Source organism: Notamacropus eugenii, chromosome 1 (genome assembly GCF_028372415.1).
Source record: "Notamacropus eugenii isolate mMacEug1 chromosome 1, mMacEug1.pri_v2, whole genome shotgun sequence".
NCBI lineage: Eukaryota > Metazoa > Chordata > Mammalia > Diprotodontia > Macropodidae > Notamacropus > Notamacropus eugenii.
Genome location: NC_092872.1, coordinates 178,989,485 through 179,005,596, shown reverse-complemented (window position 1 = coordinate 179,005,596; position 16,112 = coordinate 178,989,485). Strand labels below are relative to the sequence as shown.

Sequence of the window (16,112 nt, the reverse complement as noted above, 5' to 3'; positions counted from 1 at the left end):
TAAATTTAATCCCCTTCCCCAGGTCTCCCCCACACTGAGCCTGTTTTCCCCTCCCCCAGTTACCTCCTCCTAAAGGTCTTTTCCCCTGGAATTCTCTCTTTATTCTTTTGGAACACTACTCCCAGAGTTGCTGGGGAAGGGAGGGTGGGCAAGGGTGGGGGGAGTCTTGAGAGTTCCATAGGAATCTGTCTACTCTGTTAAAATGATGAATGGACCAGAGGGCCTCAGCTGAGGTCACCCTATCTGTGGACAATGCACCTAATGTTGTCCTTTGGCCCTGGCAAGGAAGCCAAACCGTTGTCAAGAATTCTTGGAAGACCCACTGCCTCTGGGAATTGCTGCCTTTAGCCAAGCAGGTCAGTGGGTCAAGAGGATTCCCTCTCCCCTTGGGATTTGTCCAGCTAGCCAGAAGCCCCGCCCCCTGTTACCTTGGTCGGTAATGGACAGAGCCTTAACCTGAATACAACTAGACACACTCACAGGCACGCACACTCCTACCCACGATAATTCCACTCACATGCAGATATGCACACAGAAACAGATCAATACATAGTCACAAACACAGTCACACAAAGATGCACATCAGCACACAAAGAATACAAAGGGAAGCTAATGACTGTATAAGCAGGCAGCACACACATCCTACTCAGACAATAATACACATGCACCCCTCCCCCACCCCGAGAGGCACAGACCCTTGGTTTAGCCGAGTGTCATTCTTCCCCCCGCCCCCACCTAAGAACAATGAGTGATAGATATCTCAGGCCCACAAAGGACAGCTGGGGCTGGAGGTCCGTCAGACACAACAATGAAAACTGACACGTTCTTGAGGCATTTCAAATGAATCATCTCATTTTCACAACAACCTGGTGCTCCGATCAGCCTTTCTCATCGGAGGCTGCCTTTGCTTGCTTCTCCACACTCAGTGCCTAGTCCCACCTAAGTCGGGGCCAGATAGCTACCACTGAACCGGCCTCACCCCCAGCAAACCCCGTTACGCAGCGGCGCAGAGGTCCGACTAGGAGCAGGGAAGAAAAAGAGGACTGACTGGCAGGCAAGCGAGCCAATAAGAGGCTCAGCTTGACCCGAGCTGGACCTATCCATGCAACCCCTCCCGTGAGGGGGCGGGGCTCTTAGCTGCAGGCAACCCGCAGTGCTTCGCAGTCTCAGGTGAGGCCCGCAGCAGCGGAACACTGAGCCAGGTAAGCGGAGCTAAAGCGCCAGACTGAGGGGATACCCGACTAGAGGGAGGAGAGTAACCGAGAGAGAGGATGGAAATAAACCACCTGTCCCGCCACCTGATGTATTCCTGGAGCTCTGTGGATAGTCTTTGTGCTCTAGTTTGGGAGTTCCCTAGTTGCTAGGGGTGGCAAGGGGGGAGGGGAGAGAGTCGCCTTAATCCTCTTCTCGGGAGTGTTAGGCGAAGGCAGCATGGCAGGATGGGGTACGTGTAGGGCTGTGGAAGAGGCCGGCCTTGGGCGAAGAGCGCAGGTATGGGCCCCCAAATCACTTGGAAGGGGGGAGGCGGTAGAGAAACCTATGGAGCTGTCCCTGGTACTGAAACCCTCTCCAGTCGCGCCCCCCCCCCCCCCAACCCTGGGGCTTCTTTTCATTGAATATTCATCCCTTCTTGAATATTCACAAGTATTCTCGGAGGCAGTGGCTGGGGGAGGGGGGGCGGGAGGCGAGTAGGGGGGAGTGGTTAAATTTCCTGAGACAGTTATCTCCCGAAAGGTCTGAAGTCAGAAGTCTCAGGTCTTTGGTCCCTCCCCTTTTGGGTCCTCCCTTGGGACCCAGTACTGGACCAGGACTCGGTATCAGGGCCCTGGATAGAGCATTGCACAAGGAGGCCGAGGTGGAAGCAGGATTTGTGGGATAGAGCCGGGACTGGGATGTTTCCTGGTCCCTAAAGGCCTTGACGCTTTCTCGGGGTGGGATGTGGGGAAGGTGACTGTTAAAAGGGCGTCTTCCTTGAAGGAGTAGGGCACCGCCCCCTCTTGGCCCTAAGATTCCACCTCTCTCGCCAGGTCTAGGATGTCCAGACGGTGCAGATCCAGTCAGAGGGAGTGAAAGACCCCCAGGGGCCCGAGATCCCCTCCCCCCGCCCCAAGGACTATGTCCAGACCTGGCCCCAGTGGCCCGCTGCCTCCAGAGCGAGGACAGCAGAGCGACACAGGACTTCTGATCCAGAGTTGAGTCTCGAGTGGATCGTGGGACCATAGATCGACCCGCTGCCATGGACCCCCTGGGCATGGGGGACCTGTCTTCGGGCTCACTGAGCTCCCTTTCCTCCCGTGGCCACCTGGGCAGCGACACAGGCTCCGCAACGCGATACCTGCTGAGGAGGCAACAAAGGCTGTTGGATGGGCCCCCCCGGGGAATCCGAGCCTCCTCACCCATGGGCAGAGTCATCCTCATCAATTCCCCCATAGAAGGTAGGGAGTGTGCCTGCAAAGAAGGGAGGGGCCCAGGACTGGAAGGGGCGGGAATGAGGGAGAGCAGCTGTGGAGAAGCGAATAGTGGACACCAGAAATAAGAGACAGGTGGTTTTCGACTGCTGTGCCTCAGCTCTCCTGCTCTCCTTCTGCCCCACTCCTTCCAACTTGTGGGAGTCAGATCCCTTGAGTTCCTGCCAGTCTACTTCACACTGGAAATGAGGTAAAGTGTGGGGGGGCAGAGATAGAAGCAACCATCCACCCCTTTGCAATAAACCCAGTCTTTCTTGTCCCTGAGGGCCTGATAAACCATATCTAGGGCATATTCTTTAGGCTCCTAAAGAAGAGAGAAGTCCAGTGGGTAAAAAAGAAGGAACACTCATCCCTACAATTGGCTCCTGAATGTGACCAGTGGAGTAAGGCTCCCAAATTAGGTCAAGGGACCAGGGCTTCTGAGTCCCCAGGGCCTTAGGAAAAATGGTTCTGGGTGACTGGGTGTTCCAGGCACTGAAGGATAAGTATATGGAGCTGTTCCCTCCCAGTTCTAGATCCCTCAGAATCTAAGAGCAAGGGAGTGTCTAAGTGCAAACTCTCAAACACAGAATCCCTGTCCAATATCTGCCTGAGGCAAGATTCCTCTCTACAGCAATCTTAATCTCATTTCTAACTGCTCCCTTTCATGCTCTCTTCCAATCCATGCAAAGGTATTTGCTGATGACCCGTTCTGTGCTGTCATGTGTTGGTCTATGTTTGGGGCACAGGCCCTTAGCTCCTCCCAGGGAGCTCACTTTCTGGCTGTAGCTGGAGCATGTATCTTGACCTCACAGAATGACATCTTGTTTGCACTGAGATAAATGAGTACATGAGTTGCCATTGGAGTTTAAATGAGAGAGAGATCAGTATAAGTTAGGTAGGGGGCTGGGGACAGTTTCCTCAAGGGAGTCAGAATAAATGTGCACCCAGAGAAGCCAGTATCATTTGGATTAGGGAAGCCCAGAAGGCATCCCAGGAAAAGAAGCAAAAGCTTGGAGACCAGATGTGCAAGTCTTGTATAAAGACCTGGGCCTAAATGAGGGGGATCTGTATTGAAGAGAGGTACAGTTAGAAAGGTAGGCAGCAGACAGACCACAGGGGCCTTGAATTCTAAAATGAAATGCTGAAAAAAAGTGTATAGGACACCTAAAACCTGGGATTTCCACCCTTGCTGGCTCAAAAAAGAGATCAGGTTTCAGGAAAGGGAAGGGATTTCCAATGGACAGGTCTATCCTGTAGCATTTACCTGTTTTCAGTTCTAAGAGAGAGTTGAGACAAGTATCTGGACACCCAGCATCCCCTTCCTATCTTTTCTTCCTAACTAACTCCAACTCCCAGCTTACTTAGGATATAAGCTCCTTGAGAATTGGGATAATTTCATTCTTATATATATTTGTAACAACCACAGGCATTTAGTAAATGCTTATTGATTAACTCAAGTCCATCCACTTCCAACCCTGTGTTCCTTTGCTCCTCCCTCTCTCCCAGGCTCTACTTTGACAAGGCCACACAGATACCAGAAACACCAGACTTCAGGAACACTTGGTTCCAGAAATGCCTTAAAGGGTTCATTTACACCTAATTCTACTAGGCTGCCCCAGCCACATGAAATTTTCAGAGAATCTCATTCTCTTAATACAAAATTATTAACCTGGGGTCTGTGAACACTTTAAAAATTATCTTTATTTATAACCATGTTCCAATAGAATTCATTTGTAATCTTATATTTTTCATTGGACTCATTTAAAAGCATTTTTTTTTTCTGAGAATGGCTCCACAGGCTTCCCCAGATTGCCAAAGGGGGGGAAAAAGATGAAGAACCTCCCTGCCTTAAGTGAATCCCAAAGTTGCCTTTATCTAAAAGAGAGGGGTGGGGTGGAAGAATGGGGGAGGGGTATAGTCTCTACCCTTAACACAGCCTGGACATCGCACTTCCACACCTCCACGAGAATACCTCAAATTCATGTTCCAAATTGAGTCTATCAGGGCTTCCCCCTGCCTCTGGCTATCAGAGGGGGAAGGGAAAGAGGGGAAGGACCTCGGGCTCAAGGCTCCATCCCATCCTGGAGGCCAGCAGGGCGAAAGTTATTCCCATTTTATAGATGGGAGAAATGAGGCTCAGGGATGGAAAGGGTTCTGGGCCCTGAGTTAAGCCCACCCACACTCCTGCTTTGGGCTCAAGCCCATAGCTTTGCAGCCAAAAGGAGGGGCTCCCATCTTAATCTCTTCCCTACCCCACCCCCACCCCCGATCTCAGGCCTTGGGTCACTTACCTGACCAGGCCAGGGCAGCCATCGTGAAATCATGGCTCTGGATGGAAGCCTGCAGCAGCCTCAGAGCTACTCTAGCCAGGACCTTAAAAAAAAAAAAAAAAAGATGGCTCTAAAAAGGCCAATGCCAAGTGGGTCATTCTACTATCCATCACTCTGGAGAGGGTGTAGGCTATGGGTGCGTGGCCCTTTTAAGAGTCCTCTCCAAAAGCCCCACAATGCCATTGGAGTTCCTCCCACTCCACCCCCACCCTAGCATCCTGGCGCCCCCTGGAGGTCATTCCATCTTCCCCCTGGAGCCCCGAGGGAGAAGGAGGGGAGGGGCATCCTTTTGAGTTTAAAAAACCTCTTCAGAACCTAGACCAAAGCCACCTGGGGACGGAACCCTCTGGCCAGAGCCTCAAACCACCTTGCAGAACCTTCCCCAGCTCTAAGTTTTCTTACCCCAACTCCCTTCACACCCAGGACGATGTCCTGCCTCTGACCTTGAACTTCAGTCCATTCCCCCCACAGCCCCTCCCCTAGACCTTCTCAGGTTCTGAAAACACCCTCATCCTCTGATCCGGAAGCCCTCCAGCCTTAGCCCCGAGAGTCCCCCTCCCCCACCCCAGCCTCTGAGCCTAGAACGTCCCCGACTCGGTCTCCCTAGCCTCGGAGCTGAAATCTTGCCTCCTCATCTCTGAGGCTCAAGTCTCAGCGCCTGGAAAATCAAACCAGGCTTGGAGCTTCACGTTCTCTCAACAGCGAGTCCATCTCTGAGTCTAGAATCTGGTCAGCCATCATTTATGAAGCGCTTCCTGCATAACAGACACTGCGCCAAGCCCTGGAGACCCAAAGGCGAAAGGCAAACAGCCCCGCCTAGTCCCATGGGGGCGGGGCGGCCGCATCTGAATCGCCCAGTACAGACACCAAGGGCAGGAGACACGGGACAAACCTTGTCAATATCATCTCATCTGATGCTCTCAGCGATCCTAAGAGAAAGAGACATGACGTCAGAGTGGGCGTAGGGGGGCAAGTGCCGATAGAGAGACAAAGAAAAGTCCAAATCTTTGTATCTCCACCTGTGGATGTCTCCCTGGCTCCTCTACATCGCGTCCCAGACTGAGTTTATCAGTGGTTGTGATATCTCCTTTGTCTCCATAGCTCAGAACTTTAGGCTTGCCCCCAGAACTAGGTTTGGAGGAGAGCCTGTCTGTGGTTTGGGATTAGGGCAGTGGATCAAAGATGGATTCCCCCAGATGGTGCTCCGTGAAGGATCCCAAATCCTTTACGACTTGGTTTTCCCCTGAGGTTTCCACTTGATAATTGTAGAATTCAGGAGCATGGAGGGACTTCAACATCCTTCTAATGCCCACTCACACCTGAACCAGAGTCTATGCAATATACCTAACAAGCGGTCATTTAGCCCTTTAAATTTTTTAAAATTTATTTATTTTTAGTTGTCAACATTCATTTCCACAAGATTTTGAGTTCCAAATTTTCTTCCCATCTCTCCCCTCCCCCTACCCCAAGACACTGTGCGTTCTGATTACCCCTTCCCCCAATCTGCCCTCCCGTCTATCATATTCCGCCCTTCTCTTGTCCCATCTCCTCTATTTTCTTGTAGGCCAAGATAGATTTCTGTACCCCATTACCTGTATTTCTTATTTCCCAGTCGCATGTAAAAACAATTTTTAACATTCGTTTTTAAAACTTTTTGAGTTCCAACTTCCCTCCCTTCCTCCCTCCCCACTGAGAAGGCAAGCAATTCAATATAGGTTATACATGTGTAGTTATACAAAAGATTTCCATAAAAGTCATGTTGTAAAAGACTAACTGTATTTCCCTCCATCCTATCCTACCCCCTATTTATTCTATTCCCTCTTTTGAACTTGTCCCTCCCCAAAAGTGTTTACTTCTAATTACCCCCTCCTCCCATTTGCCCTCCCTTCTATCATTCCCCCCTACACCCTATTTATCTCCTTCTCTCCTACTTTCCTGTAGTGTAAGATAGATTTTCATACCAAATTGAGTATGTATATTATTCCCTCCTTAAGCCAAATGTGATGAGAGTAAGCTTCACTTTTTCCCCCTCACCTCCTCACTTTTCCTCTCCATTAAAACAGCTTTTTATTGCCTCACTTATGAGAGATAATTTACCCCATTCCATTTCTCCCTTTCTCCTCCCAATACATTTGTCTCTCACCCCTTAATTTTATTTTTTTAGATATCATCCCTTCTTCCTATTCAACTCACCCTGTGCCCTCTGTCTATATGTACATAATCCCTCCAACTACCCAAATACTGAGAAAAGTCTCAAGAGTTACAAATATTATCTTTCCATGTAGGAATGTAAACAGTTCAACTTCAGTAAGTCCCTTATGATTTCTTTTTCCTGTTTACCTTTTCATATTTCTCTTGATTTTTGTGTTTGAAAGTCAAATTTTCTATTAAGCTCTGGTCTTTTCATCAGGAATGCTTGAAAGTCCTCTGTTTCATTGAATGACCATTTTTCCCCCGTGAAGTACTATACTCAGTTTTGCCAAGTAGGTGATTCTTGGTTTTAATCCTAGCTCCTTTGACTTCTAGAATATCATATTCCAAGCCCTTCAATCATTTAATGTAGAAGCTACTAGATCTTGTGTTATCCTGATTGTATTTCCACAATACTTGAGTTGTTTCTTTCTGGCTGCTTGCGATATTTCCTCCTTGACCTGGGAACACTGGAATATTCCTAGCAGTTTTTCTTTTCAGATCTCTTTCAGGGGTGATTGGTGTAGTCTTTCAATATTTATTTTACCCTCTGGTTCTAGAATATCAGGGCAGTTTTTCTTGATAATTTTATGAAAGTTGATGTCTAGGCTCTTTTTTTTTGATCATGGCTTTCAGGTATTTCCATAATTTTTAAATTGTCTGTCCTGGACTTATTTTCCAGGTCAATTGCTTTTCCTGTTAGATATTTCACATTGTCTGCTATTTTTCCATTCCTTTGGTTTTGTTTTATAATTTCTTGATTTTTCATAAAGTCATTAGCTTTCATAAAGTCATTAGCTTCCATCTGCTCCATTCTAATCTTTAAGGAATTATATATAAGGAATATAAGAACTTTTGGATCTCCTTTTCCATCTGGCCAATTCTGCTTTTTAGGGCATTCTTCTCCTCATTGGCTTTTTGGATCTCTTTTACTATTTGGGTTAGTCTTTTCTAAAGTGTTACTTTCTTCAGCATTTTTTGGGGTCTCCTTTCTCAAGCAGTTGACTCATTTTTCATGATTTTCATGTATCACTTTCATTTCTCTTCCCGTTCTTTGCCGTGCTTCTCTTACTTGATTTTCAAAATCCTTTTTGAGCTCTTCCATGGCCTAAGACCAATTCATATTTTTCTTGGAGGCTTTGGATGAAGGAGCTTTGACTTTGTTTTTTTCTGTTTGCATGCTTTGGTCTTCCTTGACACCATGGTAAGATTTTATACTCTGATTCTTTTTCTGGTTTTTGCTCATTTCCCCAGCCATTTACTTGACTTTTGAGCTCCTTGTCAAGGTAGTTTTCTGCTTCCAGTGGGGGTAGGGAGCATACTGTCAGCCACTTGGTTCCCCCCACAATCTGCGGGCCCACAATCTGTGGGCTGCTGCTGTGGCTGCCATAGGTTCCTCCGCCCCCTCTGCCTCCCTGGGGCTGGGACCCAACCATTCCACTCTCCTGCACTGGTCCCACAGGCCTTTTCCACTGACCTTCCAATTTGTCCTCAGGGTTTTGGAGTCATGAAGTCTGGAAATCACCACAGGTGTGAGAGATTCAGTCTCCCCAAGGCCTGCTCAGGTGCCCTCTGTGCACTTGTGGCCCTCACTGGACTGCACTCTGCTCCCAGTGTGGTGCAATGGACACTTCCTGGCGACCTTTCAGGCTGTGTTGGGCTGGAGATTTGCTTCATTCCATCATTCTGTGGGTTCTGCAGCTCAAGAATTTGTTTAGAGCCATCTTTTACAAATGTTTGACTGGGCTTGGCAGGAGTACTCTAGAAAGCCTGTGCTGTTACTCTGCCACCTTGGCTCTGCCCCTCCTTTTAATTTTTTTAAAGACCTCTAAGAAGAGGGAAACTAATACCCTCCTAGGGGAATCCATTCCAATTTTGGATAACTGATTCTTAGGAAGTTTTTCCGTATTTCAAAACCTAAATCTATATCTCAGTTACTTGTACCCAGTGTTTCTAGTCCTGCCCTCGAGCTAAACAGAGTACATCTAATTCCTCTTCCAAGTGACAGACCCTCAAAAACCTGAAGGCAGCTATTGATTCCTTCCCTAAATCTTCTCTTGTCCAGGCTAAACAGTTTCTTTGACTCATCTTCATATGACTATGATCTTGAGGCCCTTGTTGCCTTCTTCTAAGACATTCTATTCTCCCTTTTATTAATGTCCTTCCTCAGATTAATGTCCTTACCTAACCAATAAGTTAACTTTTCCTTACATCGTTATATATTGTGGTTATATATATTTTTCTCTTGGTTCTGCTTCTTTTGTTCCACTCATATGTAGTCCCACAAAACTCTAGCTGTGCTCTGATCAGTAAGATTATCACCATTTCTAGACTCCCTCCATTAATTCGGTGTAAAATTACATTAACATTTTAACTACCATATCACACTGCTGATCAGTATTGAGCCTGCAGTACTCTTAAACCCCCAGATCTTTTTCAGATTTGCTATCTAGCCATACTTCCCTCACCCTGTGGTTGTAAAATTGACCATTTGAACCCAGAAATAAAGCTTTATATTTATCCCAATCAAGTTTCATCCTGTTAAGTTCAGCCTCAAAGTGGTTCTGGAAATTTTATTATCATCCATTTTCTAAACTGTTCTTTCTTGCTTCTTATCCCAAAATTCCAGAATTCTTGGCCAAAGTTTATTGCAATCTAATGTCACCTGCCAAATCATGGACAATTATGGTGTAAACCTTTTTAGTCTGGGTAACATGGATCCAGATGGCATTCTCGTGGAACCTGTAGATCCCTTCTCAGAACAGTGTTTCCAAATGGACAAAATAAAACACATAGGATTACAAAGGAAACTGAGTATATTGAAATATAGTTATTAAAATATAAAAAACAAAAACTTTGTGCACTCCAGGTTAAGAACCCTTGGTGTAGGGGAAAGAACACTAGACTACATGTCTAAAATCACCCTTACTGCACCCCCTGGAGCCAAGCAAAGTAAGTTTCTTCTTCCACCTGACAATCCTCCAAATATCTGAAAAGTGCTATCATATCCTCCCCCTTCATCCCTAAGCCTTCACTTCTATTCTCCAAGCTAAACATCCACAACCCCTTTAGCAGATATACTTATGGCATGGTTCTGAATGGCCTCTTCTTCCATCATCTTCACAGGGCTGGACACAAGGTTTGACATGAGGGCTCTTTAAAAAGGGATGTGTGAGAAGAAAAGGAGAAAGAACTGGTTTTTTTTCTTTCAAATGGAGTCTTTAGGTATCATGTCATATCACAGGTACCCTCTCTGACTCATTAAATAAAAATAATAATCATTAATAATGCTAAACTTTGGTTAATACTTTACATATATCACATATGTATACATATATGTGAGCAAATATATATCACATACATCATAAACACTTTACACATATATTATCCATATTGGAACCTAACAATAATTCTGTGAGATAGGTACTATGGCTATTTACAGGTGAAACAGACTTGGAGAGATTAAGTGATTTGCCCAATGTTACGTAGTAAGAGTCAAAGGTAGAATTTCAACTCAATTTTTTTCTGATTTCAAGCTCAGTATTCTTTACTCTATACCTTGCTTGCCCCCATAACTCTAGACATCTTAGACTAGAAAAGATTTTACAGGCTGTCCCATCTTCTCCTCTACCCCCCAGGAGAGAGGGCCCCTCACTACAGTAGGGGAGAGAGGATGGTCTATGATATCGTACTGTACTAAAAAAGCTAGGAGTTCCCTTTGGGAAGATGAGTGTGGGCAATGCCATCTTATCCTTCCTTGCCTTCAGCCAACAGTGATGAGAGTGACATCATCAATGCAGTCACTGTGGAAAAGAGCCCAGCAGGAAAGTTGGGCTTCAGTGTCCGTGGGGGCTCAGAGCATGGCCTGGGCATCTTTGTCAGCAAAGTGGAGGAAGGGAGCAGTGCAGGTGAGTTTCTGCCATATTCTCTGGGGTCTGGGGAGGAGACAGGGGAGAAACTGGCTCCTACTTTCAGGGAGGCCACAATCTGAATGAGATAAAACTCTGTCCTTGGAGTTTCTGATCAAAAAGGGGAGACACTGAGTGGGAAGAAAAAGTCAAGCTCTCACGCATCCCAGGGTAGAAAGATACAATGAATGGGTAGATGAGGCTCTGCTCTTAGAAAGCCCCCACTCTAAAATGAGAGACACTGCTGTCCTCAGAGAGACTCAGGTTTGAAGGGAGAGAGATCAGATCTGAGTGCCTTTGAGGAACCCCAGTCTGAAGGGGGAGACAGGATGAATTAAGAGCTCCCAAGCTGAGAAGGGAAGAATTCAGCTCATCAGGTACCATTGCAGAGAGAGCTGGGCTCCGAGTGGGAGACAAAATCACAGAGGTGAATGGGCTTAGCCTGGAGAGTACCACTATGAGCAGTGCTGTGAAGGTGCTGACGGGGAGCAGCCGCTTGAGTATGATGGTGAGGCGAATGGGCCGTGTGCCTGGGATCAAGTTCTCTAAGGAAAAGACCACATGGTGAGGGCTCCATCTATCTTACCTACCCCTCCCCCTGGGTTACCCTCACCTAAATGGGGACTCTAGGAGAAAAGGAAGGAGAGGTGGGGTGAGGCTTGGGTTGGGATCCTGAGAAGAGGTCCTATAACTTGGTAGGGCTCTGTAAGGAACCTGGAAAGTACACATGTGGCCACATACTAGTTTCTACAGCCTGGGGAAGAGAGTGACTCAGTGGGCTGAGAGAGCTCCTGAAGCTAAGTTGGTGATATGAGCCCCCTCTTCCTACTGGGTCTGTTATCCTGTCCTGTGCCTTCTCCTCCCTGTGTCTCCCTATATCCCCCTCTCTCTCCTCAGAGATTGCTGTTCTTTTCCTCCTGCTCTTCTTAGACTCTTTCTTCCTGCCTGTGTTCCTTGGGCAGGCCTTTGGTGAGTCAGTCTAACCATCTTTGAGGCATTTTGGGAACAGAGAACTCATCCTCCCTTTTCTTAGGGACTCTCCTTCCCTATCTCTTTGTCCCATGCCCTTGTCCCAAAATGATGCTCACTCTCCTGGGGGCTTTTTATTCAGCTCCAGGGGAATCCTAGTTGGGAAAAGGTCTACTAGTTCCCCTAATCCTTGCTAAGTGAAATGTGAGAGGTATCTAAGCCTGGAGGAGGGTCTGTGGTGAGCCATGTGCCTGGGTATAGGGGGCACTGAAGTGCTGGAGGGCTCCCCCCATCTCTTATCCCACGTTGTTAGTGAATGATGCCCCACTCTCTTGGCTGGTCTGATGGGTGCTAGGGTGGATGTGGTCAATCGAAGGCTAGTGGTGGAGAAATGCAGTTCGACACCCTCAGACTGCAGTTCGGACGATGGAGTTAGGCGCATTGTGCACCTTTACACAACCTCTGATGACTTCTGCCTTGGTTTCAACATCCGAGGGGGCAGAGAGTTTGGTCTGGGAATCTATGTTTCCAAGTGAGTAGATTGGATGTGGGCTGGGAGGTGGGGGCTGGAGGAGGCCCTCGGGTGGAAGTGTTCTGGCTGATCTTCCTGGTCTCAGAGTGGACCATGGTGGACTGGCTGAAGAGAATGGTATCAAAGTGGGAGACCAGGTCCTGGCAGCCAATGGAGTGAAGTTTGACCACATCAGTCACAGCCAGGCTGTGGAGGTGCTGAAGGGCCAGACGCATATCATGCTGACCATAAAGGTAGGCCCTGACCACAAGGTTGTCATAGACCCATAGGACCCTGGGATGGAAGCTTCTAGGTTAGGAAGGATAAAAGTAAGGCTGTAGGAAGAACTTTGTGAAAGTAGAAAGTGTATGCACTAAACAAGGCAGCAAACTTTATCAGAGAGAGCAAGTCCTAGTCTCTCAGTGGAGGGAGGGGCTCTATATCTCAGAGTAGGGGGGTAGAGGGGAACAGGATGACTTCTGGAGAGAACTAGGCCTGGGGTCAAGGAGGAAATTGCTCCCTGGGCTATTATGTGAGCAGTGAAAGGAAGTTCTAGATTTGATTTTTTTTGGGGCGGGGGAGGGAAAGCAACTGGAGTTAAGTGACTTGCCCCAAGTAACTTAGCTGGTAAGTGTCTGAGGCTGGATTTGAATTCCTGATTCCAAGGTCAGTGCTCAATCCACTGTGCCATCTGACTGCCCTTGTAGATTTGATTTTAAGAGATCAACCAGGGAGGGAGTTAACCAGTTCTTGGGTCACATTCTCCCCATTGCTTAAGATACCCTGTTCCTACCCTTGTCCCCATTTCTCAATTTCATGTTCCCTGCCCCCATTCCCACACTGATCCTCCAGTTTCCCTTAAATCCCCATTACTAATGCATTCCTCTCTCCTCCATTCCTCTCCCTTTTCTTCTCTTCCTTCTTCTCCCCCTTTCCCTCTCCCTCTCAGGAGACGGGGAGGTATCCAGCCTACAAAGAGATGGTGTCTGAGTATTGCTGGCTGGACCAATGTAAGATGCTCTGAAGGCAGAATGGGTCAGACTCCACGGGGCTCCATATGTGTCTGGGGATGGGGGTGGAGGGACCTTCTCAGAGCCTGAGTGTCCTAAGCTTAACCCAGAAGCCTCTCTTCCCTCCAAGAACCTCCACCTCCCAATCACTTAGCTGGGGTCCAGGGGATCTTTGAATCTCCTTTGAAGGAGTTTAACACTTTAAATTCAACCCCTAATTCTATCAGCTCTCAGAATTGTGCTCCTTAGGAAACCTTAGGTTCAAGGAACAGCAGGGCCTTAGAGGGATCATCTACAACCCGGGTTCTTGGTGACCTGGACACTGCTGGTAATGTCTTCCCGGTGGGAGCTCACAGTCTAATGGGGGAGACAACTACATACAAGGGAAGGCACCCAGGAGGAGGACTGGGAAAGGCTTCCTGCAGAAAGTGGAACTCTAGCTAAGACTTGAGGGAAGCCAGGAGGCAGAGAGGAGGAGGGAGAGAGTTCTGGGTGTGGAAGCCCAGGTCTGCAATACTAATTTAGCTTGCAATCAATTGTGTGGCACATTATAATTCACCAAGAGCTTTTTGCCATTTGAACCTCACAACTACCCTACAAGGCAGGTAATGTAAGTATCATCCCAAATAATCCAGTCCAGTATCATCTGAGAAAAGAGCCCGAGATAAGCTAGAAATCAACTTGCTCCAGGTTACCCCCGGGAATCAGTAGAAGAGCTGGAACTAAAACCATGTGTTCTGATTCTCAGATCATAGTTTTTCCTACCACACTGCTCCCAACTTGTCTAGTTCCCTCCTATATTCAACAGCATTAGGGATCTTAGAAGGCCAGGAGGAAGTAGGATGGGGCTTCTAGGGAGAGGATAGGCTCCTGTCCATCTCCCCAGACTGACCTAGGCCCCTGCCTCTCCATAGTGAACAATGGGCCCCTGCAGCAGCTGTCACAGACATCGGAGAGTAGTTCAACTGTGTCCTCCTACTCCTCCAGCATCCCCTATAGTTCTGGCTCTAGCTCCAGCCGCCTCCCCTTGGACATGGTGGACGTTGGCCTGTCCACAGAGGAGCTAGTTGGCCCTGGGGCCAGGGTCTGGGGACGGGCAGACACAGCCATACAGACTGAGCCAGAGGTCAGCGGGGTAGTGGAGACATGGTGCAGCGTCCGGCCTACGGTTATCCTCAGAGACACGGCCATCCGATCAGATGGGCCACTCCTTGCCCGAAGATCTGGCTCACGCCTTGACACCGCACTGTCTGAGTCCCCCAAAACAGCCCTACTCCTGGCTCTCAGCAGGCCTCGGCCACCCATCACTCGCTCCCAGAGCTACCTGACCTTATGGGGTATGTTGGGGATGGGTGTGTCTTATTCTTCTTACCCAGTCCAAGTCTTCTACAATAGCTTCTAACTCCATCCCTATCTCAGGTCCTTTGCCCCCTTGCCTGGCTCTGCTCTTGCAATCTTGGATGACGTCTCATTCTATTTCCATTATCATATTGTGTGTCCTTCTCCACTTCCATATAAGTCTCTCCAAATTACCCTAGGCTAAAGTTTCCCAGAGAGGGTTAGGATAGAAAGGAGAGAGAAAGGACCTAGATGCCATTTCTCCTACAGTGAGATCTCTGGATGAAAGTTAGTAGACTCTGCTCTCTCTCCTTCAACCCCTTCAGATGGCCCCCCATCCCCTCCTAGGCCATCTCCACCCTCCCCTGTTAATCCCCCTCCCACCCCAGCCCTCCAGCCTCCTGTCTCCTACACCCAGAGGAGAAAAAACAGCGACGGAAGGAGAAATCGGGGTCACCCCCAGAGAAGGGTGCCCTGCAGCGCTCCAAGACACTGATGAACCTCTTCTTCAAGGGAGGGAAGAGTGGGCGGCCAGCAGATGGCAAGAATGAGGCTTCAGTGCTAGAGAATGAGAGTACCTGCAGGTTTCGTTCACATCTGGAAGGGGAGAAAGGTAAGAGATAGAACAATTGTGATAGAGACAGGGCTTTGGTTCCTATCTTAGAAATGTCTCCCTATCTGACCCTTAGCAGTATAAGTGACTGGTTTGACTGACCTTCTCTGTCCTCTGTGAAATGAGTCTGCTAGACTGCCCAGGTGTTGGGGAGCAAGGTTACCCCAGAACCCTTTTTCTTCTTAAGATGGGGCTAACTAGACTTTAGAGAGGGCAAGGCAAGGTGGGAGGGTCTGTGTTCTAGTCTCCTGGGGAAGCCAGAATGAGAGATAGCCTGGTGTGGTATGGGGTGTGTGTGTGGGTGGGAGGTCAGGTCTTTTATCATTATTACTAGAGGAAGTTACATGATGCAATAGACAGAGCTCTGGGTCTGAAGTCAGAAAGACCTGAGTTCAAATCCAGCCTCAGTCACTTACTAGCTGTTTGACCCTGGGCAAGTAAACTAACTTCTATTTGCCTCAGTTTCCTAAAATGTAAAATGGGGACAATAATAGCACCTATCTCAAAGGGTAATTATGTGGATCAAATGAGATATTGTTTATAAAATGTTTGGCACAGTGCCTGACACATAGTACGGCCTATAGCTGACATTTAGGGAATGGCAGTGTAAAACTGGGTTTGTTTCACTGGAGACAGTGAGCTTCATGGGGAAACTGGGGATTATGCCCACAGGAAAGAGTCTGAGTCCCCTTAGCCTGGCATTCAAGGCTTTCTAGAAGGCCCCAAACTTATCTCATTCTAGCCTAATTTCCCAAATGGGAACTCTTCCTCTTCACTTTCCAGGCACATTCTA

At 47.9% G+C, this 16,112-nt stretch overlaps 1 protein-coding gene across 2 annotated transcripts in view; it reads left to right on the top strand.

Annotated features, from left to right (window-relative positions):
- The first annotated feature begins 1,128 nt into the window (after positions 1-1,128).
- PDZD7 (PDZ domain containing 7) overlaps positions 1,129-16,112 on the top strand; it is a 23,328-nt gene continuing 8,344 nt past the window's right edge. Inside the window, exons 1-9 of one of the 2 annotated variants that reach the window (XM_072620257.1) lie at positions 1,129-1,202; positions 2,028-2,435; positions 10,738-10,878; positions 11,268-11,442; positions 12,203-12,379; positions 12,465-12,612; positions 13,308-13,368; positions 14,283-14,705; positions 15,125-15,319. In XM_072620257.1, coding sequence (XP_072476358.1) covers positions 2,237-2,435; positions 10,738-10,878; positions 11,268-11,442; positions 12,203-12,379; positions 12,465-12,612; positions 13,308-13,368; positions 14,283-14,705; positions 15,125-15,319 — 1,519 coding nt within the window. In that variant the 5' untranslated portion in view covers positions 1,129-1,202; positions 2,028-2,236. The other variant, XM_072620251.1, reaches the window with a different exon arrangement.